At 41.1% G+C, this 23,440-nt stretch overlaps 3 protein-coding genes across 8 annotated transcripts in view; 2 read left to right on the plus strand and 1 right to left on the minus strand.

The window, feature by feature from the left end:
• The window catches only part of LOC145454803 (cGMP-dependent 3',5'-cyclic phosphodiesterase-like), a 46,231-nt gene extending 43,459 nt beyond the window's left edge, over positions 1 to 2,772 (plus strand). For all 6 annotated transcript variants that reach the window (XM_080332788.1, XM_080332787.1, XM_080332789.1 and 3 more), the window contains 3 exons: positions 265 to 303; positions 890 to 996; positions 1,385 to 2,772. In XM_080332788.1, coding sequence (XP_080188914.1) covers positions 265 to 303; positions 890 to 996; positions 1,385 to 1,562 — 324 coding nt within the window. In that variant the 3' untranslated portion in view covers positions 1,563 to 2,772. The remainder of the gene's footprint in view (positions 1 to 264; positions 304 to 889; positions 997 to 1,384) is intronic.
• Positions 1 to 23,440, minus strand: part of LOC145454808 (solute carrier family 15 member 2-like) — a 383,011-nt gene that overhangs the window by 314,549 nt on the left and 45,022 nt on the right. The window lies entirely within an intron of this gene.
• On the plus strand, positions 13,646 to 23,411 carry LOC145453571 (uncharacterized). Its single transcript, XM_080331532.1, has 2 exons — positions 13,646 to 17,574; positions 19,084 to 23,411. The coding sequence occupies exons 1-2, from the start codon at positions 14,687 to 14,689 to the stop codon at positions 19,760 to 19,762; spliced, it is 3,567 nt and encodes a 1,188-aa protein (XP_080187658.1). The 5' UTR covers positions 13,646 to 14,686; the 3' UTR covers positions 19,763 to 23,411.

A 23,440-nucleotide genomic window follows, 5' to 3' on the forward strand; every position in this document is an offset into this window, starting at 1 on the left:
CACGCAGTCTTGCTCCAGTTACGATATTGCGGTACGTTGAGCAACAACACCATGTCAACCCATTTGCTTCATTTGACCGTTTATGACGCAATTAGCAGACAATGCGGGTTGCAAAAAAAATTTGACTTCGTAAACAATTTTGACGATTTTTTGGCCTAACGCTACAATTTTGACAAAATTTTGACATGTCAAAAAAAGCGCCCTACTAATCAGTATGGTTAAAGACTCGGTTATTAATCTTTTATCAACTTATCCATTTTTCAGCATCTCATCTATGCAGAGTTTTTTCATCAAGGCGACATGGTACGTTCTATTGCTATTATACGATTTATTGTGTTGTAGGCTAAAGTAGGGAGATTGAGTTATAGTGTTTTGGACATCTTCTGTCAGGAACATGGCGTCCGGATATCTTCATGTTTTAGAATGGCAAAATTAGATGAACATACAAGGCAACACCCAACTTAATCTAACAATCACTATTGCATTGAACATTCTAGTATGGCCCTAAATACAGTCTTGCACAAACTACTGGTTTTGGGTAGTTCTAGTTCTAGTTGTGCATTTTAAAATTGTTAGTTGCCGAACAACTATAAAACATGTGTCTTCGTTTGTTGTAAATCGTGATAACGGTGTTCTGTTGTGTGATGTTCTGACGGCCATTGCTAGCTCAGAGCCATCATGACTAACAGTTGCGTAGCCAGGGGTGAGCTTTTAGGGTGGGGTTGAAACCAGCCCCATTTCAAACTTGTAATGATGTTCATGTGGAAAACCGAACCGTCCCAAAATGAGAGAGTAGACATGCACGTTTGAGGAAAAATATAATGAGACGTGCATGTGAAAATGGAGACACTGCAATCATTAGCAATGTCCTAATATGATCAAATCGCAGGAAAAATCCATGGGTACACTGCCGGCCATTATCAACGACCGTGAACGAGCGTGCGTGCCAGAATTGCAAATCAACTTCATGGAACACATTGCCGGACCTGTTTATAAGTAAGAGATAGCCATGTCTTTTTTATCCTAGATTTCCAAATCCTAAATATACCGTACAGACCTTCAATATACCATACAATGTATAAGATGCATACATGCCGATTTTCAGTACTTTCATACAATATAGGCTACAATTGAATTATATATTCATATTGAAACAAACCCAAATATTTTGGCTGACACTCGTCAGGGGAAATCGTCAGTAATAGTAGAGAATGCAAAAGAACTTAGCACATCATTGCATTCATACAACATTTGATGTACAAAGTTCTTGTCAATTCTCAACTAGTTGCTGATGATTACCCCCGACGAGTGTCAGCCGAAAATATCCGGGTTTATCTCAATATCAATATACTTTTTAGTTGCGCATCTTTATTTTATTATTCAGAGTGCTGGCCGAATTTTTCCCGATGTACTCCGAAGTTTACGAGAGGTATAATTTGAACGTGGAAAGATGGAAGCTCGTCTTGAGGAAATTCAAGGGCCTCAGAATCCCGAGCACGGACTCGCTCGATTTTTTAACGGAAGAGTTCGATCGCGACTTGTTCCCGCCGGAGTTGTCCTAAAAATGCGGGTGTGCTCGATCTGCGTTGACTGGGATTTGTTCGCCTCATCTTCGTTGTGTATCGCACGCTGTTGAACATTTGCAGACATCTTGAAATTGCTCCTGTCAAAATGTTGTTGTCATCGGGACAGGGCTGGGCAATATGGAGTGCCATAGGGATTCGATTCTGAATCGAATATCAATCGTTATGGCGGCATGCCAGTGTGAAAGATCTGGAAATTAGAAATCTGACCTTTTATGAGGCCACAAATAATGTAATGCTGGTTCTACATCACACTGAAGATGATTTGGTATTTTTTCGAACATAGGCTACCTCTTGCATTGCTCTTTGTGACAATGCTGTTGGTTGATCGCAAATTCACAGACATTTACAATAACGTGTGTAGCTTTGTGGTACATATTTCGTATACTGCGATGCAACCAATCAAGGTTTACGCTCTTCCACAGTGGATAACAGTACAGAAACTGTGATTCCCGTTGGTGAATTAACTCTTGGAATTAGTACTTGATTCAGATTCGAGTACGCGAATCACTGTCCTCTAGTTTTCATGTCGGAACTGGAGCTAACACTCGCGACGACCTTCATTTCATTTTAACTGCCATTGTACCTCAAAACATTTGTCATCCCCCAAAGAGTATCATTTTAGTAAAGCTGCAAAGTGACGGGACATAAATGGCTATATTTTCGTCATAATAAGAAACCCGACCGATTACCGAGTCACCAATAATGTCAATGACACACTTTGAAAGAAAAATCAGTATTGACCATTAGAGGTAAAAAATATCTGCTATTTTTACGATGTAACACCTTGATATGAACTGCCAGATTGCGAATATGAGGCTCTGATGTTTCGGAAATGCGCCTGAATATAGCGGGGTTATCGGTGACGATACTAATCGTTTTTTTTTCTGCATGGTCTCGAAACTCTGGTATCGGTTGGCCTCTAGTTACAGTGCTTATGACATAGCACATGGTGGCTACTGGAAGTCTGAAGTCATCAGTGAAAGCGGTGGCCGTCGTAATCTCCCAGTTAGTGGTGTAAGTCATCTCTTGATGTTGATGTTGCTTTAATGTTATTCACGTGCACTTTTCTTGATGAGTTTCCGCTTCACTCCTAGATTTATTCTTGTTGTGACTGTTGTTTGATTTGACACCGCATTGTATCGATATTCAAATCAAAAATTTTGAAGCCAAAATATATATATATATATATATATATAGATTTATGCAGCATTGAATTCGTCAAAACACCATTCAGTTATAATAATAATTGTTGAGTTATATTTTTCATCTGAACAAGTCACACACAATGTACAATGCGATGTCATGAACAGATAGGAGGATGTCGAACGACACGCATCAGTAGCGATCCTTTTAATCCAACATCCACCTCGGCCTAGAGTGCCCGATGTCGCAGTTCTTTTCGATAGCCGGGGCCCTTTCTACCAGTTCTTTCCATTCTGTGTGGGTGCTTTCTTTCGTCAGGTCTTTTTCTGGGCTTTTTTGTCGCCGTAAGAAAAGAACGGCAACGGCGGGGGAAGGGGAGCCCAGATAAACCTGCGATCGGAATCGAACTGGATACGCCAGATTTGTTGGCGCTTATCGTAGGGTTACCATACGTCCTCTTTTAAGAGGATTTGTCCTCTTTTTTGAAAGTGTCCTCGGAGGACGCCCTTTTGTCCTCTTTTTTGAGATTTTTTCCTCTTTTTTGAAAATTTAGGTCAGATTTAGAGCAAATTGCGAGTGATATGCCGTAAATTAGCACAGAAGTGACGCTCAGGCGGATATTTCGGATTGAAAAACGGTGATAAATTCACCGGTTTTTGAGAATTCTTCTCCGGTTTTGCAAGTCTCAAATTTCTGAAAAAGTGTCCTCTTTTTAGATTTCCAAAATATGGTAAGCCCAGCTTATCGTCCCGACTACGCTATGTCCCCCGCTGTTGCCGAAAAATCAAAGCTCTTTTAGACAGGATAGGACTCCCATTGTTCCGTTAAAGTTGAATCAAAGTGGCTTATGCCAAGTTTTCAAATTTTGAATTCTTCAAATCGATAGAAAGAAAAGTTCTTGTGAAATTATCATTTTTCGGCCGTATCTGGACCGTGTTTATGTTTATCATGGCCTACAGGTCTGCAATACAGTGAAAAGATAGGAAGATGTCGAAATGACTTGGAGTAGTGTTTGAAATCGGACACACACCTGGGCAGTGGGCTTAGGCGATGTAAAGAGGAGGTATACACTACTCACAGAATGGAAAGTTATCAGAGATGATATATTTCAATTTATTATTGACAATTTCAGCGCACCGCAATACTGTGACAAAATGAAAACATAGGAAGGTGTCGAATCGACTTGGAGTAGACTTTTATATCAGATACCCACCTTGGCCCAGACGATGCTGTGAAGAGGAGGCATGCACACTGAATGAAAAGTAGAAGAAGATAATAAAGAAAAGCAAGCGACAAAATTGAAGTGGCATGTCACGGAAGGCGACATCGATATGACCTATCGTGGTCCGGTAATCTTGAGGACGGACTAGTATTCATTTAGTAGAAATTGCTTGTACTTCGAATTGAATGTTGACATGCTCGCCGACTGTAGGATAGCCGTCGGGATACTGTCCCACACACCAGGGCCGGTATATTTGATAGAGCGATGATCATTTCGGTCGATCATATGACAATTGGACGTCGTGGACGCACGTGTTTCGGACTTGTGCGCTTTTGATTCCGAGGTAAAGAAGACATTGAAATGTTCGGGGCAATGACCACAGTGGAACTATAGAAATTAAACATGGAACGGCAACGACCGATTTTGCAGCTTCGTTCTGCTTCGCCGAGGCTGGAGTGGAGAATTGTTTTGCGTAAGCGACCTTAGGATTTCTGGCAATCCAAAAGCTATCTTCCCGAGCGCAGAAATTATTGAATCTGGTCTTGATCGAAAGCTACTGTTGCACCGATTCCGAAAATATAAATTAAAATAATGATCATGCACTGATCCACCTAGAATCCGTCCTCCAAGTCTGGGATATCGGCATTGTTCGAACAATCGGAGAGTCGCAACGGGTCATTGTGTTGCGGTTACCAGATTGTTCTGAACAATGCCGATATTTCAGACCTGGAGAACAGATTCTGTTGAAAATGATAATTTTATAATGCTTGAGACATTGTTAGACTGTTGTAAATAATGTTCGCTGTACTAGTGTTAGAAGTGTTTAGGAATATTGATTGTGTTGTGTCGTCATAATGCCGCGTATAATATCGGGCCAGTGTGCTTACCTCGTGGCACAAGTTTTAAGAAAGTTCGAGACGTCGCTCGCTGTTTGAACAGGTACGCTGTAAAATACTCTGCTGTGTGTTGGACTGGTGTTTGAATAAGAATCTCAAGCCGCAGGTAGATCGGAGAAGGTTCCTAGTTTTTCATCAAAGGTTATGCGCCCTTGCTAATCTGCTCAACAGCAACGATGTCATCTGCTAATAATATGGATAAGTTGAAGTGCGGTAGGATGAGTAATTGGCCTACGTGGAAGATACAAGTTAAAGGTGAATTAATGGCCAACGATTTATGGGAATACGTTGCAGAAGGAGACGTGGAGAATGCATCCAGGTCTAAAAAGACTAAAGCCGCCGGAATATTACTGCGTAATCTTGATGGCTCTGTGTTGCCGGCTGTACCGGAAGAACATCATAGTGATCCGAAGAAAATATGGGAGGATCTGGAGAAGAAGTTTGAACCGAAGAATTCGATGATGTTTCTATCACTGAAACGGCAGATTGAAATGATGCCGACTTTTACGGATACGAATATTATTGAAAAGATTCAAGAATGTCAATTGCTGTTTCAAAGAATGGCTTGTATGGGTCATGCCGTTAGTGGTAGTGACCAGGTTTTCGAAGTGATAAAGCATTTGCCGTCCAGTTTTGATGTGACGCGTTCGTATCTTGTGAACGAAATGCAAAATAAACCGGATTATTCGTTGGAAGATTTGCTGGTGAGAGTGCAAACCGTGATTTCGGTTTCTCCGCCTCAAAGTGTTCAAGCCTATCAGGCGAAAGGAAAGTACGGTAAGCCCAAATTTACTGGTACATGTGATCATTGTGGTAAAGTTGGACATAAAAGGTCCATGTGTTGGGATCTGAAAAATGATGGTAATCCCCGTGGTCGGGAATTTGAGCCTCGTGGTTATGGCCGAGGAAGATCTGCTGATAGAGGCAGAGGACGTTTTCAGCGTCGAACTGCTCATTATGCTGATAGTGGAAATGATAAATCCCGAGAAAATAATTCGATGCGTGTAGAAGAGAGACATTCACTGTTTTATTCATCTGCTGTTTTACCCATGGAAAGTAGAAACCTGGGTATGTCGCATCGTGGTAATAGCGATCGTTTTCGTGTGAGTAAGCAATATCTGATGCTTACGTCTGTTTGCCTGTCTCGACACAGACTGTCTGTTATCTGTGACAGTGGTGCGACCAGTCATATGAGTTGCATTTCTGAGATGTTTATTGAACTGACACCTTTTCGTGTGGAAATTGAATTAGGTGATGGTAAAGTCATATATGCTGAGGGCATTGGGACCCTTCGAATGGCCATGTATGAAAATGGCAAGAGAACTGGTATTGCGGATTTACAAAACGCACTTTATGTCCCCGACTTATCAACAACACTGTTTTCCGTGAATGCCGCTGTTGATAATCCCAAATATGAAGTCGTTTTTGATTCGGATGGTATTCGCATTTTTGATAGAGATGCAGGGCTCAATGTTGTTACTGGCAGTGTCGTGGACAATTTGTATATGCTGGATTTTCGCCCTTGTAACGAAAAAGAAATGCGCGAGCCTCTGTCACGCCCCATCGAGAAGGAGCATTATTCTCCTAAGAGTGATAATAATGCCAACAAAGTTAACTGTTTTCGTGGTTCTGGAAACGGAATTGATAAACCATGTGTTGTGGCCAGTAAAGTCGGTGATGTAGGGTCTGTCAATGACTCTCAAATCCCGCGTGGCTCAGAAGGAGTGCGTTCCAAATTATCCACGGCTGGCATGGATTGTAATACTTGTGATATAGCGGATGATTTGCCGCTGGATACTGTTGAGGATTTTGTGAAAGACAATGTTACTGAAAATTGTCTGGCTGGAGCCGTTTCAGCTGAGTTGTGGCATCGTCGTCTTGGCCACATTGGACATGATAATTTACAAAAGATGGCGAATAACAAAATGGTCAACGGTATGGAGTTTAATGGTCCGTTGAAGCTTGATTTTTGTGAACCTTGTATAATGGGGAAGTCTACGAAGTTGCCCTTTCCCAAACGTTCAGAGCGACGGGCAACGCGTGTGTTGGAGTTGATCCACTCTGATGTCTGTGGACCAATTGCTCCCGAGTCCCTTGGTGGCTCGAAATATTTCCTTACATTCACGGATGATTACAGTCGCGTGAGTTGGGTGATTTCCCTTAAGAGAAAGGCCGACGTGTTTGCAGAGTTGCGAGCGTTCGTGCTACATCAAGAAAATTTTCGGAAACAACGTGTTGGATGTATTCGTACTGACAATGGTGGCGAATATATCAGTAATGAATGTGAATCCTGGCTTAAAGAGAGAGGAATACGGCATGAGAAAACTGTGAGGGCTTGTCCTCCGCAAAATGGCGTTGCTGAACGTCTAAATAGAGTACTCTGTGAAAGAGCTGCTGCTATGATTCATGGATCGCAGGTACCACCGCATCTGTGGCCTGAAGCGATTATGACCGCAAATTATTTAAGGAACAGAAGTAGTACTGTTGCTTTAGATTGTAAAACACCGTTTGAAGTCTATCACGGCACCAAACCTAGCGTGAAGCATCTGCGGGTGTTTGGGTGCAAAGCTTATGCGTTTTTGCCGAAGAGTGAGAGAAGAGGCAAGCTTGCTGCTAAAGCTGAAATATGTACATTTCTGGGATATGGCCTGTTAACGAAAGGTTATCGTTTATGGAGTGATGAAAGGCAAGAAGTAATAATACGACGTCATGTTCGTTTCGATGAAACACGATTTGGTCAAGAAGGAGAAGTGGCTGAATCTCAGCCTGAAATGCCTGCATCGCGTTTCATCTATCCTGTAATGGATGACGATCAGGAAATACGTGATGATGGGAGAAGTGGTAACGAAGAAGAAATTGTAGAATTGAGGAGATCTACACGTTTGAATGCTGGTAAACCACACCCGAGACTTACATACGATGAAAGTTTCCAACAGACTGAAGAACAAGTTGAAGATGATCCTTCAGTCTCATTATTGTCGCACGCGATACCAGCTACTGATGTGCTCTTGGCAGAGCCAAGAGGCCTGAAAGATGCATTGAACTCTGAGCATTCTGATTTATGGATGGAAGCTGCACGAGAAGAAATGAAATCAATGCATGATTTGAAAGTGTGGGAGTTGGTCAAAGCTCCTGCTGATGCAAAGATACTTGGATGTAAGTGGGTACTGAAATATAAGTATGATGAGAATGGGCAAGTGAACCGTGCAAAAGCACGTCTTGTTGCACTTGGAAACAGTCAAAAATATGGAAGAGATTATGAACAAACGTTCGCACCTGTGGTGCATGCAAGCTCATTTCGTGCCTTCATTGCTTTAGCGAATGAGAAGAGTTTGCAAATTCATCAGATGGATGTTAAAACTGCTTTTCTCCATGGGAAACTAAACGAAACAGTGTATATGAAACAGCCTGAAGGATTTATAGTAAAAGGGAAGGAGAGCATGGTGTGTTTGCTGAAGAAATCAATTTATGGGTTAAAGCAATCACCGCGTTGTTGGAACCAAGTTCTTCATGAAAAATTGACTGGAATGGGATTTAAACAAACTGTATCCGACCCATGTATATATATTGGAACACGATATGGGGAAAATATTTATTTGGCGGTGTACGTCGATGATATTTTAATTGCTGGAAAATCTGAGAATGCGATAGCTCAAACAAAATCCTTGTTTCAAAAAGAATTCAGTTTGAAAGATATGGGAAAGCTGCATTATTTTTTGGGAATGCGTGTGAAACAAGGAGATGATTACATATGGATTGGGCAAGATAGTTACGCTCAGTCGGTGCTTGAAAGATTCAGAATGTCTGACTGTCGACCGGCATCTACTCCAATGGATCCTGGTGCAAAACTAGAAAAGTCGAAGTCAACTGATACAAAGTTTGATGGATCTACTTATCAAGCAGCAGTTGGAAGTCTGCTTTATCTAGCACTTTATACCAGACCCGACATTGCGTTTGTTGTGGCGAAACTGGGTCAATATAGCAGTGATCCAACTGTGTACCATTGGCAGATGATAAAGCACTTGTTACGATACATTCGTGGAACTGTTGATTATGGGATACTTTACAAGCGTGAGCCGAATACAATTATGGCTTACGCAGATGCTGATTTTGGTGGAGATCGAGATGACAGAAAGTCAACGTCTGGATATGTAATAATGAAAAACAATGGTCCTATTGCATGGAGATCGAAAAAACAAACTGTAACGGCACAGTCTACTGCTGAAGCCGAATTCATTGCGTTGAATCTTGTCGCTCGAGAAACTGCATGGTTTCGTCAGTTGCATGACGAAATGGGGAGAAAAATTGATGGACCAATCACAATATATGAAGATAATCAAAGTGCTATTGCTATGTGCAAGAATCCTGTCAATCACCAAGCTAACAAGCACATTGCAATAAAATTTGGTTACATCAAAGATGAACTTGATGGTGATAGAATTGAAATTCGTTATGTACCAAGTGATGATCAATTGGCCGATATTTTGACAAAGCCTTTACGTCGACAACCTTTCTGTTACTTGAGAGATAATATTGGTGTTACTCAAATGCCAGCGTGATGAACAGTTAAAAATGTCCCAAGAGAAGGAGTGTTGAAAATGATAATTTTATAATGCTTGAGACATTGTTAGACTGTTGTAAATAATGTTCGCTGTACTAGTGTTAGAAGTGTTTAGGAATATTGATTGTGTTGTGTCGTCATAATGCCGCGTATAATATCGGGCCAGTGTGCTTACCTCGTGGCACAAGTTTTAAGAAAGTTCGAGACGTCGCTCGCTGTTTGAACAGGTACGCTGTAAAATACTCTGCTGTGTGTTGGACTGGTGTTTGAATAAGAATCTCAAGCCGCAGGTAGATCGGAGAAGGTTCCTAGTTTTTCATCAGATTCTAGGTGGATCAGTGCCTGATCATTATTTTAATTTATATTTTCGGAATCGGTGCGACAGTAGCTTTCGATCAAGACGAAATTCAGTAATTTCTGCGCTCGGGAAGATAGCTTTTGGGTTGCCAGAAATCCTACGGTCGCTTACGCAAAACAATTCTGCACTCCATCCTCAGCGAAGAGCGAAATGCCGGTGTGTGAAATGATTATTTGCTCCAATTCTAATCTAATTGCTCGTTTCTTGAAAACGGTATAGCGAGCGAAACGAGCCAAGCTGGTTGTGCAGACATTTGCCATTTTCGTGGCTATTGAGAATAAACTCTGATTTGATATGAACTGAACTTCATTCAATGTCCAAGTTTTCGCAAATTCAGTAATTCTAATCTAATTTGCAACACACTGTGTACTTATAATTTAATTCCAGTTTAATTTGGAGCAAGCTTTGTAGCTATGATTCTAATTCTAATCTAATTCAGAAAAGCTGAAAATTTCCTAGTTGATATAAACTAGGGTTTATCTATAGAGTTTATCTATAGAGTCATACTCTATAGTTTATCTATCGAATGTGACTATGGAACGGAAACTCCCGTTTTCCCATTGTTAGGTCACGCTCGACTGAATCGAGCGGCTTTGGTCAATCGCGGCGCAACAATCGAACAATTTGTCTTAGGTTAAATGGCATGTCACACTTATAGATACTCGACTTTGATAACGAAATTATTAGACTAATCAGTTCGTGGTAATCTTGAAACTTGCTACAGTGTTAGATGACATCATCAAGATATACAATTCGGAAGCTAGTCGCTCATCTGGGTATGCAACACAATCAAAATCAACATAGGCCGATACCGGCTTTTGCGAAAAATCCGTTACGCGCTAGGCTGCGCGCACCTATATACTCGACTTCGATAACTAAATTACCACCCTAATCAGTTAGTGGCAATCTTGAAACTTGCTGCAGTGTTAGATGACATCATCAAGATATACACTTCGAAAGCTAATCTCTCATCTCGGTATTCAACACAATCAAAATTAACATAGACCGATACCGGCTTTTGCGAAAAATCCGTTATTGACTAGGCTGTGCGCACTGCTCACCTATACGATACATATACTCGACTTCGGTAACGAAATTATACTAATCCAACTGTGTAGGAAGAGCCTTTAAATTTCGCACAGAGGTAGAACGCATAATCCGAAGATACGAAATCTCGTCATCTCTTCCGCTATGGAAACACCTTCAAACTCTATAGAGCAACACAGGTTTTTGCGTAAAATCTGTCCCGCAGGTAGGCCTATAGGCTGGATGCAGGACCATAACGGCACTTCGTCAGGCCCCCCAAAACGTTGGTATTGGGCCCCCCATAGGGTGATAAATAATAGCCGACGCCGAAATGCCCATTCGAAGTTGCGTGTATTTGTATATTACATAGGTTTGCGCAAAGTGCGCTATCACATAATAGATTTTACGTGAGTATATAGGTGCGCCGTGCGCGCAGCCTAGCGCGTAGCGTATTTTTCGCAAAAGCCGGTATCGGTCTACATGTGGATTTCAATTGTGCTGCATACCCAGATGAGCGACTAGCTTTCGAATTGTATATATTGATGATGTCATCTAACACTGTAGCAAATTTCAAGATTACCACTAACTGATTAGGGTGGTAATTTCGTTATCGAAGTCGGGTATATACGTGCGCGTAGCCTAGCGCGTAACGGATTTTTCGCAAAAGCCGCTATCGGTATATGTGGATTTTGATTGTGTTGCATACCCAGATGAGCGACTAGCTTCCGAATTGTCTGTCTTGATGATGTCATCCAACACTGTAGCAAGTTTCAAGATTACCACTGACTGATTAGTCTAGTAATTTCGTTATCAAAGTCGAGTATCTATAAGCGTGATATGCCATTTAATCTAAGGCAAATTGTTCGATTGTTGCGCTGCGATTGACCAAAGTCGCTAGATTCAGTCGAGCGTGACTTAACAATGGGAAAACGGAAGTTTCCGTTCCATAGTCACATTCGATAGTTTACCATATTTTGGAATCAGGAAAGGAGGACACTTTTTCAAAATTTTTAAACTTAGAATACTTGAGTAGAATCCGGAAAAATGGTAAATTTTTCCCCAACTTTGAGATAGATTAACTAAAAAAAGGTCAACATTCCGGCTCGACTCCAAAAATACAGTTTCACTTTCACACTTTACGTTGGTTCACTAAAAAAAGGTCGTCACCTCCGTTCGAACCACGACTTTCCTATTTAGCGTTCACTCGAATCTATCCACTGTCTCAGCTCTAAATGCTGTAAGGGAGGACGAATTCCCAAAAAGGAGGACATTGAGGCGTCCTCGGAGGACATTTTCAAAAACCTGAAAAAGAGGACAAATCCTCCTAAAGGAGGACGTATGGTAACCTTAATAATAAATACCGAGACTGACATATCGATCTCGCCTCCCGTCACTTGCCACCTGATTTTATCGCTTGCCACTTTATATTATCTTCTTTTACTTTCATTCAGTGTGCATGCCTCCCCTTTACATCGCCTAGGCCCAGGTTGGTGTCTGATCTTAAGACTACTAGTCGTTTCGGCATCTTCCTATCATTCATGGTATTGCAGTCAAGTGCACCAAGCATATTTCGCAGAATGTCAGAAGTTGCCGCGGGTTTCGGCTTTTGTTTATTTCGTTTTCCATCGTGCGTGACTCCATGTCAGAGTTTCCGTTTCCCGGCGTTTCGTATGATATAGTTATATCAGTTATTTATTTTCTAAGTTACGATTATACGCTTGGTTCGGATGAGATCGGTATTTTAATGAAGGTTGAATGGATGGTAAATGACTAATATATAGAGACAGTCAGTTTTATCAATATTTTCATCATTTCAACACGCCACAATCATCATCATTGGTTTATTAGCAATTTTATCAGTTCAATACACCACAAAAAATGCGATACAATGAAAAGACAGGAAGGTGTCGAAGCGACAAGGAGCAGTCTATGGAATCTGACACCCACCTTGGCCTAGGCGATGTAAAGAGGAGGCATGCACACTGAAGACTGAATGAAAGTAAAGAAGATAGTATAGAAAAAGAAAGCGACAATAAATAGGGCGGCATGTCATGGGAAGCGAGATCGATAGGTCAGTCGTGGTCCGGTAATCTTGAGGATGGACTGTATTTATTTAGTAGTAATTGCTTGTATTTCGACTTGAATGTGGACATGCTCGTCGACTGTCGGATGGCCGGCGGGATACTGTTCCACACATCAGGTCCGGCATATTTGATAGAGCGATGATCTTTTCGGTCGATCATATGATATTTGGACGACGTGGACGCGCGTGTGTTGTACTTGTGCGCTTTTGATTCCGAGGTAAAGAAGTCATTGAAATATTCGGGGCAACGACCGCAGTGGAACTGATACATAAACTTGGCGATTTCTAGTTTCCGCATATCTTCTATGTTTAGGACGCCGAATCTCTTCAGCACCGACTTGTTGGATGGGCAGCCAGGCCCCTTTGGGGCCCTAGCTATGATTCGGAGTACTTTATATTGTAGTTTTTGCAGTGGCTTGAGTGCAGTTTTACTGGCAGCCCCCCAACAGAGGATGCCATAGTGTAACTTCGATTGGATTAAGGATTTAAAGAGTATCAGAAGAACCCATGCTGGCATGAAGCGCCTAAGGCTGTAGAACAGGCCGCACTTCGGTGATAATTTAGTTTCTAGGGACTGAATATGACTCTTCCAGGACATGTTCGAGTCCAGTAAAACCCCGAGATATTTGGCATTATCTGTGTTGGAAACGGGCTGACCAGCGATATTAACGGTTAGGTTATTTTTTGAATTTACTGTCAGCAATTGCGATTTCGAGGCGATACAATGCGATACAATGAAAAGATAGGAAGAGGAAGGTGTCGAAACACCCACCTTGGCCTAGGAGAAGTAAAGAAGAAGCATGACAACTGAATGAAAAGTAATGCAGAGAATATAAGACGCAAGCGACAAAATGAGGTGGCATGTGGCTGAAGGCGAGGTCGATGTTAGGTCGTGGTCCGGTAATCCTGATGACTGACTATATATATATATATATTTATTTAGTAGAAATTGCGTGTATTTTGACTTGAATGCGGACATGCTCGACGACTGTCGGATAGCTGGCAATGATGTTTCTATGCTCTAATTTGAATTTAAAAATAATCCAGAGTTGTAATGTCTCGAGTCAATTTCAAAAATTCTGAAACTGACCCTTAACCCAACTGGATTTGTGTATAATATTGACTCGAGACTCGGATGGCCATGTGGATATACAGCTTTATCACTGACTCAAGTATCAGCTGTATCACTATGCTTCTGCATAATAAGTATGCGGAATATGTATAATAAGAAAATGCAGAAACTAGAAATCGCCAAGTTTATGTATCAGTTCTACTGCGGTCATTGCCCCGAATATTTCAATGACTTCTTAACCTCAGAATTTTTGGTATTTTGTCTATCAGTACTTGTACATCTAAATTAAGGTCGGAAATTGATAAGAATCATAAAAATTAGCATAGGAATTCAAGGTATTCGTACCCAGCACGCAAAGTTGTAAAAAACGGGTTGAGCATCCGACTTGAAAATAAACGGCGAACACAATGACTTGAACTCGGACTTGAATGAATTTAAAATAAGTCGACTTGACTCTAGTTGAATCTAAAAGTAAGATTGACTGAACCTGAAACCTGAAAATGCTACAGGAGAACTGTTGGTGCGAAACGAGGCTTAAGCTTGCTGCAGTTGACTGGGTTCAAGTCTTGTTCAATGACCCGAGTACTAGTCGAGTCACCAAAAAATCGTGGGAGTCATGACTCAAGTCGTTACAACCTGGTGGGATCATTAGTTAACCCAACGATGTCTTCACTTTTTGCAGTTTCTAATCACATAAATTGGTGCTTGCATCACTATTGGATCAGTTCAAAGTTTGAGAATGTTACGCTCTGGAAAGGTCGTTCGTACCAAGAAATATGTGAGACCGAGGCGTGACAGCGACGCGAGTCTTGACGAAGATATTATACTCCCTACTCCAAAAGTTTCCCGTACTCCAAGAAAAGTCTTGAAGTCTACGAACAGAAATTACCGCAGAGGTAGAGGCAGACCTCGTAAAGTGGTCATCTGTGATGTGTGTTCGAAGGTATTTCCGAACGCAGACGACTATAATGCACATTCTTTCATACATCTTGGAGAAGAAGAGGTTGAAAATGTTGAAAATCACGCCGTCTCAGTTGGGAGCATGCCCACTATCACGTCGAAACCCAGGAATGAAAAAAAATCAGTCTCCCGAGTGTCTTTAGAATGCCCCAAATCATCAAAAGCGGGGCACTTTAAGCAACAAAAACTCGGAGAAAAATCTGTACATTCAACAGAACAATCAGCTGACATCGCATCTGCTGTATCAAATACCGTTGTTCCGACTGAAAACTGTTCCTCAAAATTGAAGCGTATGAAAAAGAAACGCAAAAAGTCTGATCGTTCAAACGCGAAGCCCATCTCTGAACTAACCATACAATGTCCCAAATCATCAAAAGCCGGCCACTTTAAGCAACAAAAACTCGGAGAAAAATCTGTACATTCAACAGAACAAGCAGCTGACATCGCATCTGCTGTATCAAATACCGTTGTTCCGACTGAAAACTGTTCCTCAAAATTGAAGCGAATGAAAAAGAAACGCAAAAAGTCTGATCATTCAAACGCGAAGCCCGTCTCTGAACTAACCATACAATGTCCCAAACCATCAAAATCGGGCTACTTGAAACAACAAGAAGCCAGTGAAAAACCTGTTTATTCAACAGAACAATCATCTGATATCTCATCTTCTGTTTCTCATACTGTCGTAGAGACGGAAAATTTTCCTTCAAAATTGAAGCAACCGAAAAAGAAACGCAAAAAGTCTGATTCCAACGCAAAGCCGAACGAATATTTAAAGAAAAAGAAGTCCAAAGACAATGCAAGTCGCGAAAAATGGGTCAAAGAATTCGGATTATTTGAATCTCTGGCTGGGGAGATTTCAGAAAAAGAGTTGGTGTCAGGTGATTTGCAGGATAGCGATGGAAATTTAGACAAGACAAAACTAGCTAAAAAGCCTACTTTTTCTACAGTTCTCGACTGTGTATCACCCAATGCTGACAGAGAAAAATCGTCTGTGAACATCTCGTTATCTGATTCAAATGTTTTGAGTATTAGAGAATCTTCAGTTCACGCTACGCACTTGGTAAAATCCAACCAAACAGACGCAGGTCGACATAGCTTTGTAGTTGAAAATGATTGTGAGGCTGTGATTGTATCAGAGCCTATTTGTGATGTTCAAAGTTCAGAAGAAGCGCGTAATTCTCACGATGACCACTCGAACTGCGAGATTACTTCCGCTGAGTCTGATACTGTAGTTGAAGCAAGCACCGTGTCAAATGATCGTCCAGAAACAATGAATTTTACTTCAAAGAGTAGAAATTTTTTGAAGAGCAAAAACAGTGATTCCAAATTCATGACTAACGTCTTTACATCATGTCAAACCCCGGTATCTTCACGTACATCTGAAAATCGGGTTGTAACGTCCGCAAATAAACAGAACACGGAAGCACCGAATCAGTGGGTTATTCGTGAGAAAGCGAGTCGTGATAAAATTCAACCCGTAGAGATTGCGGAAACTAATTACCGGTATCCGCTCCATTCGAACGAACAGGTTGTTTCTGCAAATATCTCAAACGTGCAAAAGAATACGAATTGTCAACATGATCGAGAATGTAGTTCGGAAATACACTTGAATGAACCAGTTGTTTCTGCAAATAACTCAAACACACAGCCGCAAAAAGATCTCAATCGACAACTAAGCTCCGCTGACGCGTGTTCACAATCTCTCAAAGATTTTACAAGTGCAAAAGTATCTTCGAATGATGACATCAACTTGTCTGTTCGTAAAACTATGACTGCGATCGAGAATGTGTCAAGCTGCTCTCAAATTCATGGTGAAGTTTACAGTACTGATGCAAGTAGATTAGAGCAGAGTACTTCTGAGATGTGTACAAGCGAGAATGATAGCTTTGATGATTTGCCGTTCGAGTGTGATTGGTGCGGGAGAACTTTCAAAAACAACACTCTACTTACGTCTCATTGGTCGGTACACACGGCGTGTAAGCGTTACGTGTGTCGTTTCTGTGGCAGGAGTTTCACGTCGAAACAAAGTCTGCGTAAGCATAGTATTGTACACAAAGACTCGGACGCTAAGGCGACATCTACGTCTAAAAGTAGTAGACATGCTGCTAAGGTTGTAATACGGAACAAAACTGTGAAATCGATTCGTAAACGTTCGAGGTCTGTTAGGGAGTTTAGCTGTTCTGAATGCGGGGAGAAATTTTCGAAGAACATCAAGCTTTTGCTACATCGGACGGTCGGAACTTGCAGAATTTGTGAAATAACGTACCACTGTCAAGCTTCCTACCTCCTTCATAACAGAGAACTACATGAAACCGCTTGTTACGTCTGTGGCGAGACTATATTCAACGACAAATTCTTGACGAATCACATAAAAACGCACGCGGCAGAGAAAGTTAACGTTTGCATAGAATGTGGAGATGTTTTCCCGCTGAGATCGGGATTGCTGGATCATTTTGCGGCGCACGAAGGCCTCGGAAAGCACGTTTGTGAATTATGCGGTTTTCCCTTTGTGACACGAGCGGATTACAGGGACCATAGGAGAAACAGACATCTTCTAAATCGACATTTGACGCAACCAAGAGTAACGAGATCTATTGCCAGCGACACTGACATTGGAATAAATTCTTTGCAAGACATTGCTCCTACAAAGATCCCGGAAAGTCATGGGTAAGCCATAATCAGAGCTGGTTTGTAATCACTCGACTTGAGTCGGACTCAAGTCGCGGTTTTTCATTGACTCGAGTCATTACGTGTGACTCGACCAATTTGATATGACTCGACACATTCTGTATGACTTATTCAAGTTCTCGTATATCAGGACCGATATTTGAAAATAGGCCCAAAACTGTATTTTACCTGTTTGGATAAACATGTTTAAAGTGAAGATAATGGGTATATTATAGATCTTTGGCCTTCAACGTCACCCCTGAGTTCCACTGAAGTGAGTTGAACATGACTTGAACTCGATATTGATCAGTAAAAACTATGACTCGAACTAAACTAGTTCCTCCCTGACTTGACTCGGTGGCGAGTCAAAGTCAAATTGACTTGTGACTTAGTTACAATCCGGAATGAGATGAGACACTTTTCTGATATTTCAACGCCACTCAAAGAGTAATGCCTTCTGAGGATTAATCATGGTACCAATGGAAAGCCTGTGATTTGCACTATTTATGATCATGTCTTGAGTTATATTGAACAACATGCTTACGGATTTTTCGGCCCTCAAAAATCCTTTCTCAAATGTGTCAACTTACCCCTAGGTGAGAGTAAGATGAGTCACCAAGCAATTCTTGCTCATTACACCACGAATTCGTCCCAAATGATGAATCAACCAGCAACATCGTGAATAAAATAATATAATCATGAAATAATTCACTTTTAAAAAGAATTTGTTCATCATATACAAATTTAAATGACGTCGAAAACCAATTATCCACGAATCCAGCAACAATAAGAGTTTCGTTATTATTTCGTCTTGTAATGTCACATCCGGTCCACTACTAGATAACTGATCTATTATGTGTGCCTTGAACAGTAAATTTTGAATATGAGGGGGCTTTTAATGGAGATGCCCTCCGATACCCATGTCTCAACTTACCCCCATGACTTTGTCTCATCTTACCCCAACACCTCAAATATTGTATAAACGTCAATAAAAAATTTTCTGTCTGTTACTTTTCAGAGATAAGTGCATGATTACACTGCTAATATTGCGCTCTACCTGCTCCAGTGTTGTTTTCTAATATGAAGTGTACTATGATAGGTATGCCCTTACAAACACAAATTCACATAACTGACATAGGCTATGAAAGTATAGTTTTTGGCAATTTTCTGCCCAACCTCAAATCTGTTTGCCTTGTTAATATGGTAGGACTATAGAATGACATTATGGGAACAACATAGCTGAAGGAATCTGTCCGTCAGAAAATCGTTCTATGAAAAAATTGCATGTCTCATCTTGCCCCGTGTCTCGTCTTGGCCTCCTCTCCCTATTGAAGTTCTGTACCTCCAAGAGGCTCTTTATATATGACTATTATGAATTTATCTTCACTTTTGCATTGAAATTTTGTACTCTCCAGAATCAATAATATTATTATACATTATATATATTTCACATACTTGATTAGTTACTCTACCCGTTGACTAAGCGATAAAATGTTTCTCTTTTCAAAGGTTGGATTCGCTGTCGGATTGTGGCTCGGAAAAGAATTCGAATAGTATCTTGAAAAAGCCGGATCCTCCTAATATTAAGGTAAAGCAAAGAGAGGAACGTCCTAGTAACGCGAGACATGTTTGCGAAACGGGCGGAATCAAATGCAAAAACGCAGACGAGCTGTACACTCACCAAGAGGATGTCCACGGATCTTCTGAATCCTCTGACAAGGAGGAGTGGAATCCGGAGCAGGGTAGCGACTGGGACAGCAGAGACCCTGCTGACTCGAAACGAGTCAGCAAGGCTGACTCAAAACGAGTCGGTAATGCTGACGCGAGACGAGTCTGTAAGGCTGACTCAAAACGAGTCAGTAATGCTGACGCGAAACGAGTCAGTAAGGCTGACTCAAAACGAGTCGGTGATGCTGACGCGAAACGAGTCTGTAAGGCTGACTCAAAACGAGTCAGTAATGCTGACGCGAAACGAGTCAGTAAGGCTGACTCAAAACGAGTCGGTGATGCTGACGCGAAACGAGTCTGTAAGGCCAACTCGAAACGAGTCAGTAATGCTGACTCAAACCAAGTCAGTAAGAAGCATGAGTGTAGGATATGCGGAAAAGAGTATACTCGGAAGGATAGTCTGATGAGACATATGCGAACCTCGCATTGGCAACAACTGGTTTTTGGTAACATGGACTAGATAATTCTAGTTGTCCATTAGACTAAGTAGAGTGAAATGCAAGTAATCTTATCCTGATCTAATTTGTGTAATGTTTCTATGCTCTAATCTTACCTAATTTTCGGTTATACTGAAAATGCTGCAGGAGCACTGTATAGCGCAAAACGAACCAAGCTTGACGTACAGCCATTTGTTCTGGTCATGCTTATGAGAAATATCTTGATATGACACGAACTGAGTTTTTTCTGAATAGGAATTTTATTCAATTTCCGAGTGACACATACGGAAGCCGCTTTTTCTTTAAACCTCATCCGTGAAGCAGTTTTGCGTCATTTTTCTGCCAGTCTTGAAAAAAGTACGTTTTGATTTTATTTTTCTGCCAATCTTGATTCTGCCGATCTTGAAAAGTAGCCTACCGTAATTTTCCGAATGTAGTGCGGCCCCATGTATAATACGCACCCTTAAAATGATGTGTATATTCTGGGAAAAATCCTGTACCCATGTATAGTACGCACCCTGCATTCGCAGTCCATGAGTACATGAATAGTTGCGGTTTAGTATTCGATGTTGTTCTGTTTTGTGATGTCACTGTCGAACAATCATGACATAATCATCGCTAATCATAATAAAATTAACGGCATTGTCTCTAAACGAGAATAGATAGTAGCCAAAGCATGTGAGGTCGGCGACGCGATAGTTCAGGCTAGCGACACGCGACATCTTGCGCACGAGGCCTATTACAATTACAGATGCGATTGCTCAGACCAACGGTTATGTCGGGCGCACCAGTCCTGTTGGAGACGCGACTGATTACGCAAGCGATTGTATCTTGCGCACATGGCCTCTAGTGTATGCGATTGTTACGGCCTGTCGTTGACGCGATGAATCAACAAGGATTGCCGTGCACACTTGTAGGAATGAACGACCCGATTTCGCTCGCGTACAAACTGCAAAACCAACTCAGCAAGAGATCGCGTGCTTTGCAGACCACTCTCGTTGATCAGAAACACGCTTTTCGTTAATTGGCAACACGCTTCTCTATTTGGCAGCGCGTCACACTCTATAATACGAATTACGGGGGCCTTAATGGCTAGAGGTGATGCGCAATTTAAACAAACATGAAGAAAGGTGTGATTTCAAGTTTTTGATCGAGGGATTTTTTTTCAAGGCTTGCTTCCATGTATGATACGCACCCCCCTATTTTAGTGCAAAAAATCGGTAAAATTTTGTGCATTATGCATGGAAAATTACGGTACTTTATGATTTCATTTTCCGGCCAATCTTGCAAATAGCCTGCTCTTTGAATTCCTTTTTCTGCCAATCTTTCTAAGTACTTTTTGATATGCGCGCCAACGCTGCTAGCTGCCAAACTGTCAATGAGGCTTTGTTACTTGTGTACAATTTCGCTTTTTCCGCCGAACTTTTTGTGCGATTCTGTTCTAAAAGATGACACAATTTTCTTTAAAAGCAACTATAAAGCTTTTGTTATGAGTTCATTGTCGATTGTTCATTCTTGGATTGTTATTGTTTCGCCGTTATCACTCGTAACGCCATTGCATCTTTTGTTGAATAAAGGAAGCTCTGATTATTTTGTCATGACCTGACAATAGGAGTTGCGAACCATATCCAAATTAACGGAAGTTTTATTACCTCTGACCTGTTCTCAAGCATTAAGGTTGTTGAGTGTCCGAATTCACTTCGCGATCAGCAATATTTGTGGCTCGGTTGTGGATTGATGTTGATCACTGTTTGATAGTGCCGTGTTTAACTTGCCCACTTGAATTTGAATTTGCCTGCATATTTCTGAAATTGCTTTTACATTTACATACTGTTTCATTGCTATTGCAGAGATGTTTGTGTACGGACGATGTCACGGAAATATTCTTTGAAGTGAGGTTTTTTTGTGCGAGTGTCGGCAGTGTTTAGCCGTCGTTAACAGCGTCCGTCCGGAGGAGGCTGTAGGCATGGAAGCATAGTGTTACAATATCTTATAGACCAGCGGTTCATAGCAAACAATATAATGCCAGTTGTTTTATCGACCATGCCACTTTCTGACAAGCTGTGGGATGATCACAGTTTCACAGATATTTCATTTCATGTTTTGTATGGTCGCGATACATCCAATTGAAGTGTACGGCCTCTCACAGTGGATGATAGTATATAAACTATAATTCTCGATGATATATTACCGTAACTCTTCACCGCAACGAGCGTATAATTTCAGCTGGGATACCTAGAACTATTTATATCTAGATATCCCTGAATTTCAGATTCGAATATTTATGCCTAGCCCTAGCGATCGCATGTTCAGTAACGAGGTACTTCTACTTTTCAGAGTACATGAATTGGTCTTACTTCTTTGTACTACTTGAGAGGTTGTGATTTTATACTTGACCATTTTCAATTCTGTGGCAAAACTAAGTCTTGAATAGTCACAATCTTCTTGGAAATTGTTCGGACATCGTGTGCCTGAGGTGTGTTTGGCCTGTGTTGCCATTCGGACATGGTGTTTGGAATGCATTTCCACTTGGAAATCGTTTCTGGGACGTATTTAAACGGGATGTCTGGGGTGTGTTCGGACTGCGTTACCACTGGGACATCGTGCTTTGGATATGTTGATACCCATGCTGCGACTGACCTTGTAGTGATTATAGCGACTGACCTTATTTCAAACATGAGACTGACCGTATTTCAAACAAAACTAACCTTATTTCGAATATAATCGAACCAACCCTGTAGTCGTGTGCAGCTACATATAAAGAGTTTTTGTTTTGTATTCCGCTGTTATGTGTATACACTTGGTTCAGATGAGATAGGTATTTTGATTAAGGTTAAATGGGTGGTAAGTGGTATGATACAAGACTTTGACAAATATTATAGAGGACCCGAGACTATTAGTCTGGTTAGAGCCAAATGTCGGTAATGTACAGTAACATATGCAATGTTTCTATGCTTCCTAATTTATATACGGTAATAATCCGAGGTTGTAATGTCTGGAGTCATGACTCGACTCGAAATTTTTTGCTGACTCGAGTCAATTTTGAAAATACTGAAAATGACTCGACTCGTGTATATTGACTCGAGAGTCGGACAGGCTTTACTTAGTAACTTCGAGAATAGTAAAGTTCCACATTATTGGTATTTCGTCTATCAGTACTTGCACATCCAAATTCTGGTCATGTTGAGAAGAATTATAAAAATGAGCGTAGGAATGCAAGGTATTCGATATTATTACCCACGCAGAGTTGTAAAAAAACAGGTCACAAGTCAATTTGAATTTTATAGTTTTGACTTGAACCTCTGGTCGAGTTATTTTCAGTTAACCACGGAGTCAAGTCAGAGTTGTTATGTTGAATGTTCATTTTCGATTTGAAGTCTTGTAAAACCTACTTTTTACAACCGTCCTTCGTGATATCAAATTCTTCGCATTCATAGGTTTGTGGTCGCATTTTCAAGTACCAGTCCTAATAGACGGAATACCAATAGTGTGGAAACTTAACTATTCTCCGATATTGAAATGAAATGTCGGTCTTGGCCATCCAAGTCTCGAGTCACATGACTTGAGCCCAGTCATGTGCAATGGCCGGAGTCACCAAAAATCTGTGACTCGAGTCATTACAACCCTTGTCTGATCATTAGTTAACCTGACACTGATTTCACTTTTTGTAGATGCTATCATATTATTAGTGCTTGCATCAC

This window comes from Botryllus schlosseri, chromosome 13 (assembly GCF_051294905.1).
Source record: "Botryllus schlosseri isolate E-star chromosome 13, Bs_hap1, whole genome shotgun sequence".
Classification (NCBI taxonomy): domain Eukaryota; kingdom Metazoa; phylum Chordata; class Ascidiacea; order Stolidobranchia; family Styelidae; genus Botryllus; species Botryllus schlosseri.